Source organism: Bactrocera dorsalis, chromosome 4 (genome assembly GCF_023373825.1).
Source record: "Bactrocera dorsalis isolate Fly_Bdor chromosome 4, ASM2337382v1, whole genome shotgun sequence".
NCBI lineage: Eukaryota > Metazoa > Arthropoda > Insecta > Diptera > Tephritidae > Bactrocera > Bactrocera dorsalis.
The window spans coordinates 5,328,890-5,352,463 of NC_064306.1; the positions used below are offsets into that span (position 1 = coordinate 5,328,890).

Here is a 23,574-nt window from a genome sequence, read left to right on the forward strand (position 1 = left end):
ACATATTTTTGCAGTTTGCAAAAACATAAAATTAATTAAAATTTTTTAAATTTTGTAAAAAAAAAAAATAATTAAAATAAAATAATTATTTTAAAAATTTTGTTATGGCCTCGCAACCCTGCAATACAACAAAAATCCAATTGCCCTCTGATTTTGACATTTAGCTGACGTGTTCGGTCGCTTTAACTTATAAATTTCACCAATTTGTAGCAAAACGAATACATCACTTGTTTTGTTGCGTTTTTTGTTCATTTTTTAGATTGTAACTAAAAAACGAGCAGATTTATAAAGAAGAAAGCTAGACGTAAAAAGTTTCCAAAAGACACAAGAGGTTGTAATGAGTGCAGTGCCTGCAAATTGCAGCAAGTAGTAAAACGAATTCCCAGGGATCTGAGAAGTAGTAAATGCTCTATCGTAGCACACACAAAACACAAAGATGGCACTTCTAACTATGATTGCGCGTGTAATCGATGGACTTCCATTGGTTGGTACCATGCAAGATGACGAACAGGTATGTGTAACGACTGGTCAATAAATGCATGCTTCGGTAATGTCAAGGGTCAAGTTTTAATTAAAAATATTTATGTTTATCTGAACTCATATCAACAGTCCGGGCGCAGTATACTGGAGTATCAGAATCAAGCGAAAATGCTATTCAGAAAATTAGGATCACATTCACCGGCGCGCTGTAGTATCGAAACAGGACCATACTTATTCCAGTAAGTTGTTTGCATAGAAATAAGTGCAAAGTGCAACAATTCATATAGCATAGTTAACATTTTTTGCTTATGTGGAATGTTTTGTTTTTGCTTGGCTTCTTATCTGTGTTGTCAGAACTATTTCACATTTTCACAATAAATTTTCACTACATGTCTTTCGTTTTAGCTATCTAATAGAAAATGATGTTTGCTATCTAGTGATGTGTGATAAAATGTACTCCAAACGTTTGGCCTTCAACTATTTAGAGGATTTAGCGCAAGAGTTTCATGCCAACTATGGACGGCGTGTCAATTCCGTGACGCGGCCCTATGCATTTATCGAATTCGATGTTTACATACAGAAAGCCAAAAAACAATTAACCGATCGGAGACGAAATATAAATGCAATTAATACACAATTACAGGACGTGCAGCGAATAATGGTAAGAAGTGTTAATAAGCATAATATGAGTGAAATTTTAAATTTTTTATTTATGTAGGTACAAAATATTGATGATGTACTGCAGCGCGGCACAGTGTTGTCAGGTTGGTCATAAAGGAATCATTCTCATAGATTTATATTTGACAATTTTTTTTTCACTTTTTTTTATAGAATTGGACACAAAAACGCAAAATCTGTCGATGATGTCTCAGAAATATAAAAAGGATGCGACATACTTAAATCGAAAATCAATGTATTTGAAATTGGGCGCCGCCGGTGTTGCTATAGTAGTATTTATTTTATACTTTTGGGTTTTGTAATAATTGTTAAATGTTTATTAAAAAGTATGATGATACAAAAAATACTAACTAACTATTGTATGCATGCGTCATAACAATATAAAAGTGCACGACATAGGGATATTTTTGGTGACAACTGTATGACAAATATTTTATTTTTTAATTTTGTTTCTAGGTAATGTAACGAACAATATTTATCAGAGCTATAAAATTATTCCTGTAATAAATATTTTGCATGAAACAATGTACACACTATTATTTCATAAACAAAGGCAAAATATATTTCATTGTGCAAAATATTAATACGAGTCTATTACAATAAGAAATGATTTAAGCCTACTTACGTATGTTTGTAAATACATATTTAAGTCAATTTGCACAAAACTTGTTTGGACATAACATGCTAGTTAGCTTTTGCTATTCTCCTCTTCTGTTTCTTCACCTGAAGATGAAGACGATAACATTTCCCACAATTGCTCATCAGTGAAAAGGAAATTGCTGGGTGCTTTCTCAAACTCCTCACGTTTGCGCGAGCGTGCTTCACGGCGTTTCTCCGCTAAAACATTGGACAGCTTTTTAGCATCTCGCGCCGCTTGCAACTCATCAGTGTCAGCATTATCATCTTTTGTTGAACTCTCGACTAAACGTTGTTTGTGTAAGGCTTCTATGCTGGCTTCGTGACTTTTGGTCTCCGCTTCGACATCCTCATCTGTTAAAATTACCATATAGTGTGCAACAACTGTAACAATGATTCAATATTCAGAAAATTACCGCTGTCAATAATATCACAACCCGCCGGATTTTCCTCATAGCTGACGAAAATGCAAGGGAACTCTACTAATGTTTTGCCCGCTAAATTGGCTTTCAATGTTTTACGCACATCTAAAGCATAATAGCGCGTACGCGAACGCTTAATACCTTCCGCCTTTAGCAGTAACTATTTAATTAGCAGAAAACCGTTAATTAGCATATGAACGCTCCAATATTAGTTTATTTACCTTCAGTTTGCTCAGTCCTGCACTTTGATAGTATTCTAAAGACTTCTTTTGTGGCACAACCTCTGGATTTTTTAAATTCACATATTTATCCAACAACTGTCCCAATCTCAAATCCTCATCGCAACGCTCGTCTACATATTGCAAACCACTCGCATTGACGAATACCCACTCTATGCGCCAAAAGATTTTACGTAAATTCCAATCAAAGAAGGTGGTATTATTTTTGTGGCGCGTAAAATTAGGCAACAAAAATCGTAGCACCGTATGGCGTTCTGCAGCAGCGCCACGCAAACGAAACAAATGTGTTGGCAATGTTTTATTGTAACGTGTGAAACGTTTGATTGTATCCTGCTTGCGATCACTAACATAACGTGTGCATTCTTCCAAAAAGTAATAATCGCTCATAAAATCCATCTTGGTCATTTTCCTCAGTGGTATGAATTTGGTGCGATTGCGTTTGCCATCACAGTCGAGCTCCTTTTTATGTATTTGCACACATCGCAAGCAGCAGGTTTTCACCTCACATTTGGGGCAGCAGTAGCGCGCATTAACAGCGGCGCAAACTTCGCATTTACCAAGGCGTGGAAAGTGGCGGCTTTGTATTAAATAAAAACATATTTCTCATTTTTAATACTCTTGTTTACTTCTAGTCACTCAGCGTGAAGAGCACATATACATATGTATATAAGGCTTCGGCTTATCAAAAATTTCATTTCACTTTACCTGCTATTGAATTCTTCATTATCACTATCACTGCTGCTACTCTCTTCTCCCTCGCTATCAGCATCTTTCTCTGATGTGCCAGAGTTATCTATCTTAACTCGCTTCTCCTTATCAATATCAGTCTGTACGGACAACTCCGTAGTGGTCACTGTTTCTTGTAAGCGCTTCATATTTTATAAAACCGAACTGAAACTAAATTCAAATTTACATTCACTGCGGCTTCGGCACAGTTTTGACAGTACACACTTTTTATTTTCTTCCCTTTGCTGTGCTTATCAATTTTTTTCAAACCGTCAGCTGTTTATGTCAACTTAAAAGCAAATCAATTAAGTCGCGAAAAATCATTTGAAGTGTTTCACTATATCACAATAATTCGTAAGTAAAATTGAAATTAATAATTTGTTTAAAAATGAAAATGCATCCACACGAAGTGTTGCTGTGTAGTACCGTTAATGTGGTTTTGTTCGAAAGCCTTTTTGTGTTCAAACTCAAGTGTAATGTTGTGCTTCAATGTTTACGTAATAATTTTTGCAAACATAAAACGTGAAATTATTAAATTTATTACACTTTCACTTAGAAACACGTATAAAAACACAATTCGGTGCACCTTTTATTGTTTAAAATAAAGAATTTGTTAACAAAAGTTTTCCAATTGAAATGTCAATGCTATTTGCAAACCACGTGTGTTGTCAAATCTTGAAAACATGCTTTATTCTCTTTTCGTAAACAATTATTTTTCGTCGTTATCACAAAAGCAAGTTTTCACTATCGATCAATGAAGAACATAAGAGTTTAACCCAGTAGCAAATTGCATACCTACAAGAAATGCTATCGATAAACAATATTTGAATTGAGCGATCGAACAACACGCTTAAACATTTGTTCGAAGGTTGTCTTTAAAGAATTTTATTAATTCTGCACAATTTATTACATAGTGCATTTGTATGTATATCTAGAATAACCACAATTCATTTGTGTCTATGTGTCTAAATAAAAATTTCACTCAATATTGTTTACATGCGCTTATTGATGGTCATATTATACAGTTTGATAACCTTAAATGCAGAGGTCAAAATTAGAAATAAACACAGTTTTAAATATCACACTAAAATTACCAGAGAAACAGACATTAAATATTACCGGATACAGAGAAAAAAGTATAACGGCTCTAGTGCAAATTTTGTATTTAAACAGGTGTGCACTAAAATTTACTCCTAACAAGGAAAACGACCGAAGCTATTATACCCTTCACAAATAAATGTTTTCCACACAAGAACTTGATTGTGATCAATTAAATGTTTGTCCTGCCAACGGTGTGGAACATAGTATAAATTTTGGTGCGCGCTTTCAATTCTATAAAAACATTTGCCATTTAACCTACACTTATGTACATATGTACATATAAATAAGTAAATTAAAATATTTGTAAATATTGTTATCGTTTTCATGGAAATTGCAAAAACCACACACATAAACGTGCTCTGACGTATTCCACCTCAAACTGACGCATATTTTACATGTTCTTGCATGTTTAACTTTGAACAGTTCTAAAAGCAAATGATGCATGCATGTGTATGAGGTAAAGTACATCTGTTAATATTCTGTTAAAATTTTTATAATTGGCCAGCACGATTCTCTCTGATGCTACACAATTAATATAATTAACTTATTCTCTTGAAAAGTCTGAATTTCCCATATCATATATAAAATTACACTCATGCACTAACCGTTGTTTATAGAGAAAGCACACTTTCAATTGGGACGATAAGTTATCCACCTACTAAATAGTTTACGTTGGTTTATCGATTTGTACTGTTACGTGTATGTATGAACATAAAAACATAATATTGCCAGCAATATTGTGATTGTGTAGCAATAAAATATTCAACAATATTTAAAAAAATTTAATTTTCTCATCATTTGAGTGCGCCAACATTTATTTATTTAGAAGCTCAGAACTTTGCAAAACTAAATTTTTGCCTTATCATTCTCAAGATTCGTGCGATAATTTTAAACAGAACCGCTTTGCTCAAAGTAAAGAACCTACGTAAATATCACATATGTTTGCCATTTTCGCGCTCAATTTTGCGGTTAGGCTCTTCGGCGCATATGCATGTATGTAGGTATATAAATATGTTCAAAACAATACATGTGTTTGCCTCTACTGTGTGTAGCTTTTTTACTACTTGTATTTTGCTTATGTATTATTATTTCAAATTTCCAGTTTGTGCTCGCGCAAAATGGCTCGACGAGTGCTATTCAGTCGCTTGTCGGTTATTGAACATAGAGCTTATTTCTCGCATACATCACGTCCGTTTCTATTGCCGCGGCGTGCTGATATCAACATGTTAAGTACCGAAAAGCCAGCACCAGTTGCAGCAATGCCACAAGGATTAGCAACGCCATCATTGACATGTAATTTTGCCACACAGAAACCACAAAAACAGCCGGAACCCAGTATTGAACAGCAATATGAGGTGAGCTTAAGTGCATGGAATGCATGCACGCATGCGTTTTTCCCACTTGCAGTGATGTATAGATTACAACAAATACTGTAAGACGTTACTGTACGCGTGTTTTATGCTTTTCTCTAAAGCTTAGTATCTTGCTAGTAACGTTAATGCATGTGCTGCCAACGCGTGCGAAATATTCTACACGTGTTTATATTGTATAGCGCCGCATAGCTTTTCAGCAGTGCTTTGTTTACAGACTCATAAATATGTACTGTTGTTGTTAATGTTTTTAATTTTTCGCACCTGGTATTAGGAATGTGTTAGTGATTTGAATACGCTGCAGTCGAATGCGACAACGATACGCCGTTCAATTTTACTGAATAATAAACAATTGCCATTAAGTGATATGCACAAGTATATGGAGCGAAGTGGCCTGAGTTTGGAAGAATTGGAGAAGATACCTTTCATACACGTGTCTGGCACAAAGGGGAAGGTAAGTGGTAGCGATAAGTAGAAATAGTTAAAAATATATGTGTATATGTATTTCTGCGAGTATTTCCACTTCGCGGGTGTCAAGTGGAGTAAATACCTGCGAATGGGGCATTTGAAACCTTGTATAACACTAACTCATATTAAATATTCCAATAAGCTTTCACACACTCTTTTGTTTTTTCATAACTTTGCTATCAACAGACACATTTAACTTATTATAAATGAAATAGATCAATTGCTTCAATCAAACATAAATGCCAACTTAGATAACTGTTATGAAATAGCTGCCAACAGCAAAACACTCTAATTTTTAGCAACGCAAATTTTGTAAATATTATCGCACGGCTAACAGGCGTATCTAAACTATTACGTTATCTACACAAATTGCAACAAATAACTCATAAGTGCCGGAATAAGCACTTACATATCAGCATACAAATGTCGCGCTTTAAATGCCACCGGGATTATATTAGTAGTTATAAGCATTTGTAAATACCTACGAAAAGTACTTTATTACTTTAAATTATTTTTATTAGATAAGTTATCATTAGTTATGTTTTTTTTTTAAGTTTGCACAGACATGCAATTTAAACAACAACTTGTTGATGGCACTGTGCAACATGTATTGCAATTGCAATATGTTAAAAGGATCGTTTTAAATTTGAATTTAAAATATGTATTATGATGAGCTGGTCGAAAGTTATCGATATCACAGCCAAGTAAAATCATTAATGCTAGTACCACAGTACAATTTTGTTTATAGATAAGTGACCAGACCACACATACACAAGAGTATCGGTTAGTTTTGACAATGCGGCTTTTAGAAACTCATAGAAACCATGACATAACTCTATGTTAATTTAATACAACTCTAGGTTAGCACTATTCGCTAATTAAACCATGATTTAAGCGATAGTTGGCTTGCAGTGGGAATATATTTGCGGTTAAAACAAAATTTGATAATTATTTGTTGCGTAATATAACTGCTTTAATGCCTAAAATTAATACATAGTGGGTAAATTACATTTTAGAGATTGAAGCAATTTTATTCATCGTAGAAAATGTTAAAAAAAAGAAATTATACAAAGGTTATTACTAAAAAAATTAAAATTTATTACTGAAAAAAATTAAAAATTATTACTGAAAAAAAAATTTTAAAAATATTACTGAAAAAAAATAATAATTTACCAAATTTTTAAGTATTAAATGATTTTATATAAGGCGCAAAAAAAAAACAATATTTTATGAAGAAAATTAATAAAAATCAAAATTATTAAAATAAATTAAAAATTTAACAAAGTAAGGGAAAGACTGATTTTAAGTATGATGATTTTATTATAAGTAAAATAATAGAATATTTATGTAGAAAATAATGAAAAATGCTTATAAAGTAATTTTTGTCGTTAAGACGTAACAAAACAATGACGTAGGCTCACAAAATCAAAGAAATAAGTAATGTATTGTATTTTTGTTAGGATTTCATAATTCAAAATAAAACATTTCTTATCTTTTTAGCTCATGTTTTGCATTGCAAATAAAAATTCATATTTCTACGCACTGTCATATGCAATTCGTTGATAATTTCATAACACACTTGAACTTGATAACCCCCTCAATTCTTTCGGTACAAACCAGTTCACAATTACTAGTTGATTAAATTTAAATGAGTGTTGTATTAGAAGACAATATGTACAAAAATATGTATGTATATTTGTGGGTATATAACTCTAGTTAATTGGCAAATATGTATATATTACTCATAAAGAAACCATAAATAAATTTTCAACCTCCAAACACTTATTGAAGGTAGATATCAAGAATATATAACACAGTTTAGGCCTTTTGAATATGGAAAGCATGAATTGAATTTTACAGCTTTTTTAATGAAAAGGAAAAGTGCAGTTTGTTAAATAATTAATCACATCTCTATAACCGATTATAACTTTTCCGAGAGCACATTATTCAAAAGTAACAGTATTATAATACTGGTAGAACCTTTGAAGCGGTTTTCTCAATGTCTGGTTAGCAATAAGCTGACAGTTAAGTTCTGATTAACTTAACCAAAACGTGGTAAAGAACCATTTTTTATATTTACATAACCAAAACTCGGAAAGGAAACTATTTTTTAACCAGAACTTAACTGACAAATGGCTGCTAAACAGGCATTGAGAAAACGGCACTTATTAATTTTCAATTTCATTGAGTTATAATTTCAGTGGTTTATGTACTACATTTTATCTTTGTGTTTTAGGGTTCAACATGTGCCCTAACCGAATCTATACTTCGCGCACATGGCATCAAAACCGGCTTCTATAGTTCACCACACTTGTTGTCAGTAACGGAAAGATTTCGCCTCAACGGTCAACCCATATCGAAACACAAATTTGTACGCACTTTCAGACGCGTCTACAATTGCCTGCGTAAACAACAGCAATATGAGGGGGATATGCCGGCATATTTTAAGTTCCTAACTATACTAAGTTTTCATCTGTTCCTCGAAGAGAAAGTGCAGGTTGTCATAATGGAGGTGGGCATTGGCGGCGAGTTGGATTGCACAAATGTGATAAGGTAAATGACAAAAGAAAACATGCTTGATAAAACGAAGTGAAATTTATGCAATATACGTTTCACTTATCAAGACGAGTTGCACTTTTAGACGCATGATTGTAAACAAAATTAATTAAATAGATTTTTTTCACAAAAACTTCGGAATATTTAAATTCCACTTTGAAATAATGTGATGACATGCAATTTAAAATATTATGGTGTTTAGACAATAGATATTTAATATAGTATAATATGGTGTTTAGACCTTTACTAAATGCTTAGATGAGCAACTCTTTTAATATTTATAATACAATGTATAAACTTGTAAACTATTTAATTCTGAAAAGTTTTATTTATTTATTGTTTGCAGAAATACGCAAACCGTCGGCATAACCTCACTTGGATTGGAGCACACACACTTGTTGGGCGATACGCTTACTGAAATCGCATGGCAAAAGTCGGGCATTATTAAAGACAACGCTGACGTTTACACATCTGTAACACAAAAAGAATGCCTCGATGTGATCAAAAAGCGTGTCGCGGAACATAATGTAAGGCTAAGAGCAAAGTGAATTGTAGAAAATTAACTTAATATATGTATAAATTTTCAATTTATTCCCAGGCCACGCTACACATAGCGCCTGAGTATGCAGAATACTTCCGTACACCCGAAAGTGCAGAGCTACTTTCTAGCCTCAATGAAGTGATACGACTTAATGGCTCTTTGGCCATACAGCTAGCCTACGACTGGTTGCGCAAAAATGGCTACGAACGCTACAAACAAATTGAGCTTACGCAGCTAACAAAGGAAGTGGAAAAAGGTTTGCAGCAGTGCAACTGGCCGGGACGTTGCCAAATCTTGGGAATTGATAAGCTGAAGTAAGTTATTTTTAATAAACACTATTGCAAACACCAGTTAATAAATTTCATTACGCCTTTAGATTTCACATCGATGGTGCGCACACTGTCGAGAGTATGCGCGTATGCAGTGATTGGTTTAAGCGTGTAACGGAAAAGAGGTTGGTAAACCATTAAATAAGTTTTAAAAAGTATTATTAAAAATTCTCAACTTTTTTTTAGCCCGAACCCACGTGTGCTCATCTTCAATACCACCGGTGAACGTGATTCGCGGCGCCTGCTTGAGGTGCTCTACAGCAATATCGACTTCGATACGGTTTACTTTGCGCCCAACATTGCTTCGGGTGCCTCAAACCACAATGACAATACTTCGGTTTTCGGCATAACGGAACAGTTGAAACGTGCTCGTCTACATGCGAGCATTTGGTATCAGTTATGCCTTGAGTCAGATGAAAAGGATACCTCGAAAACATTCGGTTCGATACATGATTGTTTTCGAGACGTACGCGCCGTTTACGGCATAAAGCAGCCAGTGGATGTGCTAGTTACCGGTTCTTTACATCTAATTGGTGCCACAATGGCGGCATTCAAATATTTATAAAAAAAAGTTCTGCGTCAAAACGCTTTGAAAAAATGTGCATATACCATAATGTAATACTATTTAGATAATATATAATGTAAACGAGTAACGAACTAGTTTTTTGTCTTAATAACGGAAAAATAAATATTTTAGTTAGAACCCAGGGAGGTTTTGAAAAGCAAAAATTGGTTTCATTTAACCGAAAGCGTTAGTGGTGAGGAGGGAGTGAAAGATTTCAGACACTTTACTTTAATACTTCGACAAGAGAGTTTTGAGCTCACAATTCGCGGTTCCGCTTTTTCATAAGGAGAGGTTCTGGCTGATTAAGAAGCCAACTGCGGAATTGAGAACTTAAATTTAGTTGCTTTCTACCAGATACCTCTCTCTCTAAGGTTAAGGCTCACCTTTGAACAAGAAATGTTATTCTTAAAATTTTCGTTTAAATTTGCTTGTTCTGGGCCGACTATTGCTGCATCCTTGTAAACTCGATCTAATTTACTTTCCAGAATGGGAAAGATTGCACTGGTCTTGCTTCTGAAACGACCGAAATCGATATATTTGAGGTTATAAACAGACAAGCTATGGTTTCAAAAAAATTGACCGAGAACTTGAAACCATTATCGGAAAATTTAGGTATTACGAATTACACTACCTAAATTGTTACGCGGCGTTATTCCAATAGATCTACTCGCAAAGGATAAAAGATAACCCTGATTACGAAAAAAGTACGGAACAGAATTACGCATGTCCGCAAGACAACAGACGAGACAGCTGCATTTGAAATCTGGTAAGATAAGTGAATAAGGGATTGCAAAGGAAGATGGACTGCTACACTAATCAGAGATATAGAGATGTGTTATAGTAGTAGCAATACGGCGAGGTGAACCGCTACATAACACTAATGTACTCTGGTCAAGGTTGTTTCCGAAAACGCCGGTAGAACATGGCATGTATTTACCAAGATAATTATAATACATTATAAAAACTTCTTACGGATTAAAAAAATTGCTTTATTCCTAAATGTTTCTTAAAAAACTTCTAAGCCTGCCCTCAAGCGTAAGCGTACTTTCGATGATGAGTCAACGAGTTCTTCTCTGCTCAGAAGAGTATTTGCCCTCCAAACATTAACCTTATAAATTTTACTACTAATCCACTACTCTGTTATTTAAAACTATACCGAACAGCTTCCAGCGTCAAAACCTTTAAGAATGAAAGAATTGTGATTGATTATCTGCTGACATTAGAGATTCTCTAAATTAAATTTAACGGTTTAACTAAACCAGCTTCCATTTCACGAATTATTGTAAAGAAGTCTTCATATTGTCTGACCTCAAGAAAACGAATCCAAAAAAATGGCTTCAACAACAGAAACTTTTGAAGTGTTGCCCTCACCACAAAATTGCTGCCTAATTAAGCGGCAAGCGTTAGCCTTTCGAAGCCGAAATATCTAAAATACAAAAACGACAACGGAAATATATATATTTGTATAGGTTGGCAAAGTAAAACTTGATGCGATTTGCCTAAAATGCTAAGAAATTATGCTAAACGCGCCCACACCACACAATTTTACAAAGCGGTGCGGATAGAAAAATTGAAAACATTTATAAAATCTACAGGGGGTTGTTAAATATGCGACCAATCGGCGAAAAGCATGTAATATCCTCCACAGGATATGCAGTAACGGCGAGTGAGTGGGTGGCGGGTTGAGGACAAGTGCATGCAATAAAAAAACATGCGAGAGAGAGAGAGAGATAGCATGAACTGTGCTAATAGCAGCGTATGAGCGTAAGCGGGAGCTTAACGGCATTTTTTCAAAAACAAAATGGCCAACATAAGCCCGCTGTGGGTGGGTGGATGTTGGAGAGTACACGTGTGTTAGTGTATGAGAGTAAGCGCATAAGGATGCGATTGAGATGAGCAGATGGCAGTTGTCAATGTGCGCGTGGCAGGTTGACAGCAAGCGTTTAGATATCGGAGAGAGCGCTTACATATGTTTGTAACGCATATGTGCTATTAATACGCGTTTTTATTAAATAACGGTTAAATATAAGGCAGCAGCGGGTTGAAAGTTTTGCTCTACACACATACTAACGAACTTTTTTTCTTACATTTCACTTGCTAAGAGAGTCCTGGCAGCCGACAATTTGCGTTAATTCATTTTATCAGCGGCAGCGGCGCTATCATATTCGCACAGCCGTTATCCTGCGTATGTAACATTAGTGTTTTAACCGTTAAACGGATTAAACGGCACATTCAGTTGGCCATTTGACTTCATTTGCAGCGGTTACGCGTTAACGACAGGAAGTTAGTTTAAGGAAAAATTAAATTAATTTGATTTAAAAGATTTGTTAGCCAAAAAACCGAGTGCAAAGTAATTTCATAAAAAATAAATTTGACGAGGAAAAAAAGCAATGTATAGCCATATGATTCTTAAAAAAAAATCTTAGAAACTGAAATACACAAATTTAAGTGTGGTAATAACTGAAAGTGCAAGAATAAAAATACTTTTAATATTTTCTGTGAAAAATTTCGAAATTAGCTCAAGTTACAAACAAATCACATTTAATTATAAAAGGACGACTGAGCAAACGGCACGCTTGTTGAAACGTTCAAAGTTACAAAAAGTGAAATTAAAATAAATTAAAATAAAATTTTTGGCGTTTTAAAAATTATTATAAATACATTTAAGCTGCAAAATGCATCATCCGAGCTCCAAGTCATTTTTAATACGAGATCTGCTGGGAGATTTAATAAATCGACCGCCGCCGGACAGCGGTAAGACGAACTTAAATTACTTATTATAAAAAATTTTCTATAAAATATGCTAGAGTTGGGTTCATTTTACGTTTTTTGCACTTAAAAATAGCATTAAAGTTTTTATTTACTTTTTCTTGGTTTAACAAGAACGAATTTGAATTTGCGTCGGTCATATAATACGTATAAAAGTGACCAAGACTTTTACTGCCATAACATTATGGATTCAGAGTTACTAAAACTTATATATTGGGTTGTCAAAAAAGTCTTGCGGTATTTTTATTGAATCAATTCGCGTGGCACCCATACATCGAGCTTCTTAGTGACTCCAAGCTTTTTCAAATGGTTTATAACGGTTTGATGACTACTATGCCGGTCTCGTTCGACCAATTCAGCGATTTTATCGCAATTTTCGACGACAGGTCTTCCGGAGCGTCACGCATCTTCGACCACCTCTACACCAGAACGAAAACGTTGAAATCATCGTTGTGCGATACCGGATGGAAACTGTATCGGGTCCAGGCGGCTTGAGATGCATTTTTGCCTTTATCGTGGTAGTACTGTAAAATATGCCGTATTTTTTCTTTATTTTGCTCCATGTTTGTGACGCTATAACTCACGAAGGACTTAAAAGGAACGACAATCAATCAAACACGTGTTAGCGCGTGAAATAGCTTTCCAAAAAGGTATAGCATGACCGATGCGTCGCAAGACTGGCTTTAAAGCTAAACTTATAAGACAACAGCTTATACGCCACAACAACTGCTAAAAATTCTGCGAATGAGCTTAAACTGTAACGATTGAGATTCGATTATGAAAATGCTTTGACTTCATGAAAGAAAAACCCCGAACAACTTTCTTTCTTTCTTTCTTTAACCGTGTTCTGGTTTAAGGCATGGTCTTTTAAAAGGAGCAAAATTTATAAATGGGTTTGCTGAAAAAAAACTTTACTTCTACTTATTAAGACTTCTACGAGCACCAGAGGCTGATAACTGGTAACAGAGCCGATAAGATCAGTAAAGGTAATGCCGGATACACTAATATCCAACGTTACAACGTTAGTAGTTACACACTGGTCCTAGCAATTTTATGATGCTTGATTATTATTTTTTTTTTTAACAGAAGCTTTATTAGAAATTTTCAACTAGACCGAGCGTTGACCCTCATTTGGAACTGCCGAATTGTGTGCCTGAATGGAAAATTTTCAGCCAATTTATAAGGTCTATTTTAGAGAAATCCATTATTTTTCCAATAGATAGCTCTGATAGGTTTTAGAAAGATAAGATTTTGAGCTAAAAATCTTCTTTGATATTTTTGCGCACCAAAGATCGACACCAGCAATGAGAAAACAAGCTATATTTTAGAGTTCTTTCACAATAAGGGCGAAACCCCAAACCAGGCGGCTGAAAATGTGAACAGTTTTTATGGTCTTCGCACTGTAACAGCCAATAACGAAAAATTTTGGTTTAGGTTTGAACGATTTCGTTCAGGTAATTTATTAATGTCAAAGAAACACCACGCCCGTGAAGACAAATTGTCGAAAATATCGATCAAATAATGGTAATGGTGGAGTCGGGTCGTCTTGTAAGCACTGTAACGATTGTCCAGCATTTGAAAATTTCACAAAAACTCGTTTGGATCCAAATAAATTAGACTGGATACAAAAAGAAGCTTGATGTTTGAGTGCCAGACGAATTAATGAAAAAAGACTAATTTTCCATCTGTGAATCGCTGCTGAATCCAAACAAAATCGATCCATTTCTGAGGCGGTTAGTTACCGGCAATGAAAGATTATTATTTTACAGAATGAAAAAAGTCATATACGAATCGCGAACAACGTTAAGCGAAAAAAGCCATGGTCGAATCGCCGGGAGCCAGAGCAAACGGTGGACAAGCCAGCGTTGGCGGTCTGAAAGGCTTTACTAAGTGTTTGGTGGGATTGAGAGGGAATCAAGTATTATGAGTTGCTCCTCTAGCAGGCCAGTTTCTTTAATCTCTCCTGTACAGTCAACAATTTTAACGTCTGAATGAAGTAATCACCTAGAAGCGGTCGGCTGTTGCCAATAGGAAAAGAATTGTGTGGTCTATCACAACAACGCTACGGCTTTGATGGGACCGGCTCGAAATCATCTGCAACGAGCTGGTGTCCTACGACCAAACTCTGAAATGAAGTCAATAGTTGAACTGTCTGAAGGAAGTAATTGCCAAGAAACGGGGTACTTCCACATCGATAGTGACTCGCCAGAAGTTCCTGGAGCGTGGTTGGGAGGTTCTTATGCATCCACTTTTTAGTTCGGGATTGGTTCCGGTTTATGGCGAATGCTTTTGCTGGTGAAAAATTCACCTCGAGAAAAAACTTATGAAAATCGAGTATTCGTCAATATGGATGTGAGTGGTATTGTAAACTTGTTTTCGAACTGGGAACAAGTTATCGAACAAAACGCTGCATATTTGATATAAATCGGATTAGTAAATTTAATTCAAAATTAATGGATTTCTTTTTACTAGATGGTAGAGAAAATTTAGATCTGTTTGATTGCGATATCAGACCTTGGTGATTATTCACTGTTCACGGCTACTCATCCTCAGCTTTGTCCGTTCAAATACTCTCTGTTTCTCTATAAAACAACCTAGTATATCTTCTAAAGCCTGTGTTTGAATACAATTTAGTATCTGTAACAACTTAGTAACCCTTGGGGCCGAAGTAAGATCAAATGGTATTATTTTAACCACACTACGATATATGAATGTTTGGTAAATATGAGCGAATATTACCCCCCCCCACCATAGTTCACAGCCAATTAGCGTTGCATTGTTTGAAAATAACCGCCTACAAAAACCCCCTAATAGGCCCAAAATCTTTTTGGCGCAAATGTCGAGCCAAAACATTAATCTACGCTCACACATACAGACTTGAGTACTTACGTACATAGAAATGCGAAACGCTCGAGGTAATAATTTAATTTGTCGAATTGAGAATGTTAACGTGTTCATAAGCAATTTGTCACGTACAACCACTTTGCCATGCTGGCAATAACAAAGCAACAACAACAACAAAGTGCAAAAACATGTGCATGGCTTATACGCATACACGGTTGCATCTACTTTTGAGCGAGGGCTTGTAAAAAGGATGCCAAAACCGACCGCGATGTTGTGAATTTGCGGAATGCATGCGGCGGCGGGACGTTTTGCAAGCTCGGAGAGTAGCATGCAATTTTTAAATGAGTGCAACTTATGCAGTCACAGCGGCATTTTGTAAGCTTATATGCGTGTATGTGTGTCATTACTATTTTGTAGGCAATTAAAATGTTAAACCAACACTTTCAAACGCGCTGCGCCTGCTGCCATGCAAATTTCTAACTGTAGTATATGCGTTTGTGGCAAGTGAAATACGCTTGTATTTAGAAACTGTGCAGGTATTTGTGTATGTTTTAGAAGTGCCATGAGGTAATTATGAGTAACATACATGACTGATATCAGGCCAAGTTGAATGCGCTGCTTTTCGCAAGCAGAATGGCAACGCTGCCTATTGTTCAAACAATTAAAAAACTATTTATGAGTTAATTGCAAGTTTAACTGCGAATTATATATAACCGTTGACGAGTGCAGGCTTTTATTGCGATTACAAATTTGTTTTCCTACAAAAATGAACACTTGAAAGTGCCGTGCAATGAATGTGCGGCATCTCTTTGCGCTGGGCTCAGTGTAAAAAGTTGTTAAAAGGGCAAATTCTTCAGACGACAGGATATTATAGAATTTACAGTGAGCTTCACAATAAAAAATTAATTTTAGATTAGAACTTGAGACAAAGTCTCAAATAAGGACAACATGACGCTGATAATTTTTCTATCTATCTGGGAGAGATTACGAAAAAAATTCTAATAACCTAGCATCAGGTAATTATACGTACGAAATCAACCCTCTCACCAACCCTCGAAGATCAAGAAATTATGATTAAACAGTGTCGAACCCTCGTGTTAAGTTATGTCTAGCCGACAGATTTCTTATGACCAAAACTTCATACAGGGCTGTTTTTGGAGATGCCTAATGCTTCAGCTATCTCATACACTTTCTAAAGACGGTCTGCCAATACAAGATCGTGGACTGTTCTCACATTATCGGCCGTGTTACCTGTTTTCGGTGCATTTGTGTTTCGTCACTTGGTTTACACATTACTTCTGACAGTCATAACTTTGAAGTCGTAGATAATTTCGTCTATCTTGGAACCAGATTTTACACCAACAACAACGTCGACCTCGAAATCTAACGTAGAATAACTCTTGCAAATATGTACTACTTTGGACTGAGTAGGAAATTGATAAGTAAAGTCTTGTCTCGGCGAATAATCAAATTCTACAAGTCACTCATCACCTCTGTTCTGCTATATGCTGCAGTGGGATGTGGGTTACGAGTTTTCCAGAGAAAGGATCTGCGAAAGATTTATGGTCAACGGCGAATACCGTAGTCGATTGATTGATGTACTGTACGAGATATACGACGACACGCTGGCTAGGTCATGTCGTCTGAATGGACGAAAACACTCCAGCTTTGAGAGTATTTGACGCAATACGCAATAGGGGAAGCAGAGAAAGAGGAAGACCTTCACTCCGTTGGAAAGACCAGGTGGAGAAGGACCTAGCTATACTTGGAATCTCCAATTGACGCCAAGCAGTGAAAAGGAAGAACGACTGGCGCGCTGTTGTAAAATCGCGAAGGATATTATTAGCTTCGCTGCGACCGAAGTTAACGTTTTTTTCTTTTTTTTGCTTACTATTGATAAGTAATTGCTTGTTTGGTGCTGTGACGTGACTTTTTATTCAAATTATGACAATCAAAATCGAATAACCTGAAGTATGTTCAATTGAAGCCATGTTAACAGGAACATGTCAAGCGGAAAATCTTAACGTTAGTAAAATAAGGATTTATAAAAAATGCCAAACATATGTGTAACACCCTGTAGGAATATTATAAACGTTTTAGACAAATTTCTGAATTTATCCCTCAGTTTTTTAACCCTTGCAATAGCATTAAGCAGTCATTAACACTTTTAGGAAGGATTCTGAGACAAAATCAAGGGGTCGATGCCAAATAATTATAATTATAATGCAATATTTATTAGTTTTTATTATGCCACTTCTGAATTTTGGAAAACGCTAACGGAATCTCGTTTATCTCTGCTATGACTTTTCGACTTAATCGAAACTAATTTATTAAAAAAACTACTTTTATTACTTACCAAGTCTGCAGTTTTTTCTACTGCACATTTCTGCTTCGATTTTTTTCTTTAATCCACTTACGGGGTTTTCCGAAGTAAATCTGTAATGAAAAATATTTATAAAAAAGTTAAAACATTTTTCAAATCATGCTTAAGAGTCCGATGAGGTCTAGCAAAGCATAGATACATATATCAATAAGTACATAAAGCATGTGTGTCTTGAGTGCGCATCACACAAATTTTTTAAAGAAAAATCAAAGGTGAGATAACGCAAAGAAAACACATTCAAATCTAACTTATAAATAGGGGTTAAAATGAAACTTACCGAGTCTATAGCAAAATGCTTACACACACATATTTAACTATATGCGCAAGCTTTCCAGCAGTAAGCATATGTACATACATATATAGCTTAGCTGTCCTGCTGCGCGGCAGACACACGTGATAGCCTACGCATTTTTTTGCTAGCGCAAGTTGCCTGCCTTCACTCGCTGGCTGCTTGACTTCGGTAAAATTAGAATGAATACGTACGAGTGGCTTCAAACGAAAAACGCTTTTAGCTAAAAAATTCCAGCAGGAAGCAACAATTGAATTGACTATCAAGACGGCACGTGAATATAATCAGCCTGCGGTGCGGTGAGTGGCGCAGTAGATATACTTCGACGACGAGTACGTGTACACATGTCCACTTACCATACACAGACTTGTACATATCTATAAGCGAGGGCATGAATGAGTGTCTATGTTTAGGTTTTAGGGTTACATCCACAGGATATACACATATCTCCGGCGGATATAAATAAAACGTTGCTGCTTTTATACGCGTATCACTTTTTTTGCGAGGCTTTTTTTTGTGCACAAATTGATTCTGATTTAAGGCAGTCAAAGTCAATGTGAAGAGGTTAAAAGGCTGAGATGCACCAATTTATAACTACATGTAGACATAAGTGCAGAGCACGAGCTCGTCTAGGTACTTCAAGTGTTGTCTAATGGATTCTTCGATTTAAGTTTTTTATTGCTTGCTTTTCGCATTGTTTTGTGGGCCAAAGCCAAATGTGCAAGCTTTTGTAGGTTGGATGTAGCAGCTTTAGTGCGTACGCCCACTTCAAAAATATTTTAATGGACATTTGTTTCAACGAAAATTATGCCAAAAATATAGGAAAACTACTGAATCCAGTTTCGCACTTTTACGCACTAGAAATTATAGTATGATTGTACCGAAAACTTCCGAACTTAACACTTGCCCATTGACGAAAGTCTGGGATAATCGATTTGCATAAACTTTTTCTGAGGCGAATTTTTCATCTGCAAAATCATTCGCCATAGACAGGAATCGGTAGTAAACAATTGGTGCAGAGCCCGTACTAATAGGTAGATTCATAATAACCTTTAAACTAAGCTCTCAGAGCTTCTTACGAGTCACTAACGATGTCTGTAGCCTTACGTTGTCCAAATGGAACCGAATTCCTCTCTTATTGGTCAAAGCTGGCCGCTTCAGGGCAATTGCTTGCATCAGATGGTGCTGAGTTGGATCATAGCGAAAAGCTCTTAGTAAACGCTTTCCTGCTAATCCCACCAAACTCACACCAAAACTTTCCTGATCGTTAATCTGGGCTTGACTAGTGCTCGTGCCGGCTCAAAGCGCATCGACCACGGCCGTTTTCAGTTGATGTTGTCGTAAGTGGCCTACTTTTTACCACCAATGACCATCCGCTTCATAATTTAATCGATTTTGTTGCGATTTGCAGTTTCTCTTCTCTGGTGTCGTCATAGCTTTACTCGATCGCACTTCTACAACGCGATATACAGATTACAAAAGTTCTCTATTTTCAAAAATAATGGATTTTTTTCTTCTTTATTGGCGTGGACACCACTTTTGCGGTTATAGCCGGGCGCCAATTGGAAATTCCAAGTGTAGCCAGGTCCTTCTCCAGCTGATCTTTTCAACGGAGTGGAGGTCTTCCTCTTACTCTGCTTCCTCCGGTGAGTACTGCATCAAATACTCTCGGTAGTGTTTTCATCCATTCGGAAGAACGTGACCTAGCCACCGGTTGTACGCTCTGGTAGAAGATTGTACCTTTTCTATGCAGCCCTGCAGATCGAATTATTTTCTCTAGCACTAGATTGAAGAAGTTGCACGATAGGGGCTCGCTTTGTCTGAAACCTCGTTTGGTATCGAAAGGTTCGGAGAGTTACTTCCCGATCCTGACGGATCTGTTAGTCGCCCAATAAAAAGGGCACAACATCCACGGATTTGTACATATACAATAATCTAATATATACATATCTGCGTTTATATGTTGACTTTATTTGCGTGGGCGTCTGCCTAAGGATAAGCACATTCATATGACTAGCCGCATGTGCGCTATTTTTATACTGGCGAACGTTGCTGCACTCTGCTTGGGCGGTTAAGCGTTTACACGAGCAACACAACGGGATACTAATGAGCAAAGTAGCGGTTGTCGTCACAGCGCTGCCTGGCACCAATGTCGGTTGCAACTGCTGTGTTTGCACACGAAATTTGACTTCCTTTCAGTTCGTAATTGCTTCTCTGCTTAAACTTATAAAGTTTGTATTGAGTTTAAAACATAAAAAATTGTGAATGTAGTAAAAGTCCTTCTACTAGCGACCCGGAATGCCTATAAATACGATCTACACCCATTCCGCTTGCATAGTTTTCCAAAACCTCAGCAAAAAACCGGAAATTTCCAATTTGTTGAAAGTCCCCAAAAGTTGGGATATTGTTTTCTGTCCGGCTTCCTTCAATTCTTATTTCCAGGCGATATCTATTCACGTTATCACCTAACGCTCTAGATCTTGAGATGGGTTACTTATTAGGTATTCACAGCTAACGTAAGGACGTAGATTGTCAACGATTCTCCAAGCTGTAGTGCTTGGTGAACTGAGCTCATCCACGCAGAGTTGTAGTTCAGAGCCTTTCATATGCAGCAAATGCCTTAATAACTCTGGAGATCGAATAGATTAAGAAAAGCTAGAAGGCTTCCTAAGACTGACTTGATTAAAGGTGATTAATAGCGCGTTTCTCCAAGTTCTCAAATATTTGGTCCAACTGTCATATGCGGAGTCAAGCTTGATCCTTATGTTTCAGCAAACTTAAATGTTATCTTTAAGAAATCTGTTTCAAATATCAACAAATTCCTATATTTTATCCTTACAGATTCCGATTTGTCCGATGAGAACTCAGAAATTGACATCGAGGATCGTTCCTCGCCCGATTCGGATATGCTACACAGTCATCACTATGGAACTTCGGCCAATAGCAGTGCGCAATTACACTTTATGGTCAACGAGTCCAGCGTGGAGTCAAATCAGCATTCACCAAATGCCGATGAGCGCGGCACTAATCGCAACCCGAACAGTAACACCAACAGCAATGCGACATCAAACACCAATAATCAATTGGAAATGCAAACTGCACACATGCAAACACACGGCTATGGTGGAAGCGGTATTGGCGGCGGTGATCATATGCATCATAGCAAGCTGGGCTTAAATTTGAACAAGAGTGGACGCAAGCCACGCCGAAGACGCACTGCCTTCACACACGCGCAACTCGCCTATCTCGAGCGCAAATTCCGTTGTCAGAAATATTTATCGGTGGCCGATCGCAGCGATGTGGCAGAGACGCTCAACTTGTCGGAAACGCAAGTGAAAACTTGGTATCAGAATAGACGGTAAGTCACCGACAACCATTCTTTTTAATTTCAGTGCTTTTATTTGCTTATTATAAAGATTTTCCAATTTCTCTCTGTTCTTCATTGTGTACTTTTTACCAACAGCACGAAGTGGAAGCGTCAAAATCAGTTGCGTCTCGAACAGTTGCGCCATCAGGCGACGTTGGAAAAAGAGTTTGTTAGCGATGGCACTTCTGGCGCAACGCTGGGCTGCTGCCCGACGGGCTTATCGACCTTTAGCTCCACGAATCCGTGCAATTTTCTTACTTCCGCAGCGGCAGCGGCGATCTTTCGTAATGTTGGCTACGTGCACGGCTGCCCGCTGTAAGCCAACCGACGCAATTAGTGTAAATTTACTTTAGCTAAGCGAATTTTTTGTATTTTTTTGTTATTTGCTTTAATTTCATTGTAAATATGTGTTCTTTACTTTGAGTTACTGTGCAATGAAGATAAATATTTATGCGAAATTAATTATAAAAAAACGGAAATCAAGATTACTTTACTCCAAAGAGTATGGTTCGATTAGAAGTTGATGTAATGTGAATGTAATAAAAAATAGTATAAGAAAAAATAAATTTAATTGCTGTTATTGATAGAATAAAAATAATAAAAACATCACCTAAAAGTATGGAGTATTAATTTTACTAGTGATATGGGTATTTATAGGTTATTGGAAGAGTTTAGAAACACTCTGAAATTATTGGTGTGGAACTTAGCCTAAACTTAAACCAAACTGGCATTTTGACAACTAGCTGACGTTGGATGAAAATTTGATTATAATTCGATAACCGAAAGTAAAAAAAAAAATTGAGCACAAAAATCAGTAAGACGACTGAAGTCACTCTGATTTAGTGCTTAGAATAGGTAAAACTTGAAGACATTTGAAAAGTATAGACTTATAGATTGATGGTGTGGAACTTTGCTTTAAAATTATGGTGTGGAACTTAGCTAAAACGCATGAATTGTCCAAGAAACAGAAAATTGTTTTAAAAACACAAAATAAAATTTAAAAAAATTGTTTACGCTCCAAACTCGATAAGACGACTCAAGTTATACCGATTTATTGCTCAGAATGGGTGCAACTTGAAGACCTTTCAACAGAATTTAATATCTCGAAGAGGAATGAAGACTTATCAGCCAAGAAGGACTCTATTGAAGCCACAAGTTCATTGAAAAAAAAGAAGACATCCACAAGGCATGTAAAATACGTGTTAATTTTTATTTATGTTACGTCCAGAAGCTAAACGCACCCTTATACACCTTTACCCCCTTTTGTGGTTATTCGTTCCATCAAAGCGATATTCTACAACTTTTCCTTTTCTACTATAAAATGGTTGGTGTTACCATTTGATTGGTAAATGCACAAGCTAAAATTTTTCTCCTCTCCCTCACCACCAGACACACTTCTCGCTGAATCTTTTGTATACACCTTATTCCGATTAAAAAATTATTTCAACCATAAAAAGTTGTTACATGCACCACAAAGGATTACAAAAACAAAAGCGTTTTCAGTTGGTTATTTGCGGTTTTACGTTTTTCATTAAAAGTTCCACAGCTTCTGTGGTTGCGGCACTCAAGTGAAGCGGCGTTGGTCTGAGTTGAGTGTTGAACAGTGAGAAATACCTTACAGTCTTCTGCCACTTGTGAGTGCAGGCGAAAAAAGTGGTCTTTAAATATGCGCGAGTTAGAGATCGTATAAGAATATATTGTGATATTTTATGTTCTCTGTCGAAGAGAGTATTGCTTAACTGTTTAACCGGGCCTATTAAAATATTCTGTTAGTACACTTTTGCCCCCAAATTTTTCACAAAAATGAATAG

The 23,574-nt window shown here is 36.3% G+C and overlaps 4 protein-coding genes across 5 annotated transcripts; 3 read left to right on the plus strand and 1 right to left on the minus strand.

The window, feature by feature from the left end:
- Nucleotides 1-146: 146 nt before the first annotated feature.
- Nucleotides 147-1,508, plus strand: LOC105232086 (vesicle-trafficking protein SEC22b). Its single transcript, XM_011213687.4, has 5 exons — nt 147-511; nt 610-719; nt 886-1,141; nt 1,199-1,244; nt 1,312-1,508. Exons 1-5 carry the CDS (start codon nt 437-439, stop codon nt 1,458-1,460), a joined length of 636 nt encoding a protein of 211 aa, XP_011211989.1. The 5' UTR covers nt 147-436; the 3' UTR covers nt 1,461-1,508.
- A 54-nt stretch (nt 1,509-1,562) lies between these two features.
- Nucleotides 1,563-3,330, minus strand: LOC105232087 (box C/D snoRNA protein 1). Its single transcript, XM_049454450.1, has 4 exons — nt 3,161-3,330; nt 2,438-3,032; nt 2,211-2,376; nt 1,563-2,148 (listed from the first exon to the last, which is right to left on the minus strand). Exons 1-4 carry the CDS (start codon nt 3,328-3,330, stop codon nt 1,847-1,849), a joined length of 1,233 nt encoding a protein of 410 aa, XP_049310407.1. The 3' UTR covers nt 1,563-1,846.
- A 64-nt stretch (nt 3,331-3,394) lies between these two features.
- On the plus strand, nt 3,395-10,199 carry LOC105232088 (folylpolyglutamate synthase, mitochondrial). 2 transcript variants are annotated; one of them, XM_011213690.4, is made up of 8 exons: nt 3,395-3,535; nt 5,385-5,637; nt 5,927-6,106; nt 8,357-8,673; nt 9,023-9,203; nt 9,275-9,531; nt 9,594-9,671; nt 9,733-10,199. In XM_011213690.4, the coding sequence occupies exons 2-8, from the start codon at nt 5,401-5,403 to the stop codon at nt 10,109-10,111; spliced, it is 1,629 nt and encodes a 542-aa protein (XP_011211992.2). In that variant the 5' UTR covers nt 3,395-3,535; nt 5,385-5,400; the 3' UTR covers nt 10,112-10,199. The 2 variants fall into 2 exon arrangements, with proteins under 2 accessions (XP_011211992.2, XP_029408654.2); XM_029552794.2 differs by lacking the exon at nt 3,395-3,535 and adding an exon at nt 5,259-5,279.
- A 1,835-nt stretch (nt 10,200-12,034) lies between these two features.
- On the plus strand, nt 12,035-22,363 carry LOC105232233 (homeobox protein MSH-D). Its single transcript, XM_011213864.3, has 3 exons — nt 12,035-12,865; nt 21,238-21,754; nt 21,860-22,363. The coding sequence occupies exons 1-3, from the start codon at nt 12,787-12,789 to the stop codon at nt 22,080-22,082; spliced, it is 819 nt and encodes a 272-aa protein (XP_011212166.2). The 5' UTR covers nt 12,035-12,786; the 3' UTR covers nt 22,083-22,363.
- Nucleotides 22,364-23,574: the final 1,211 nt, after the last annotated feature.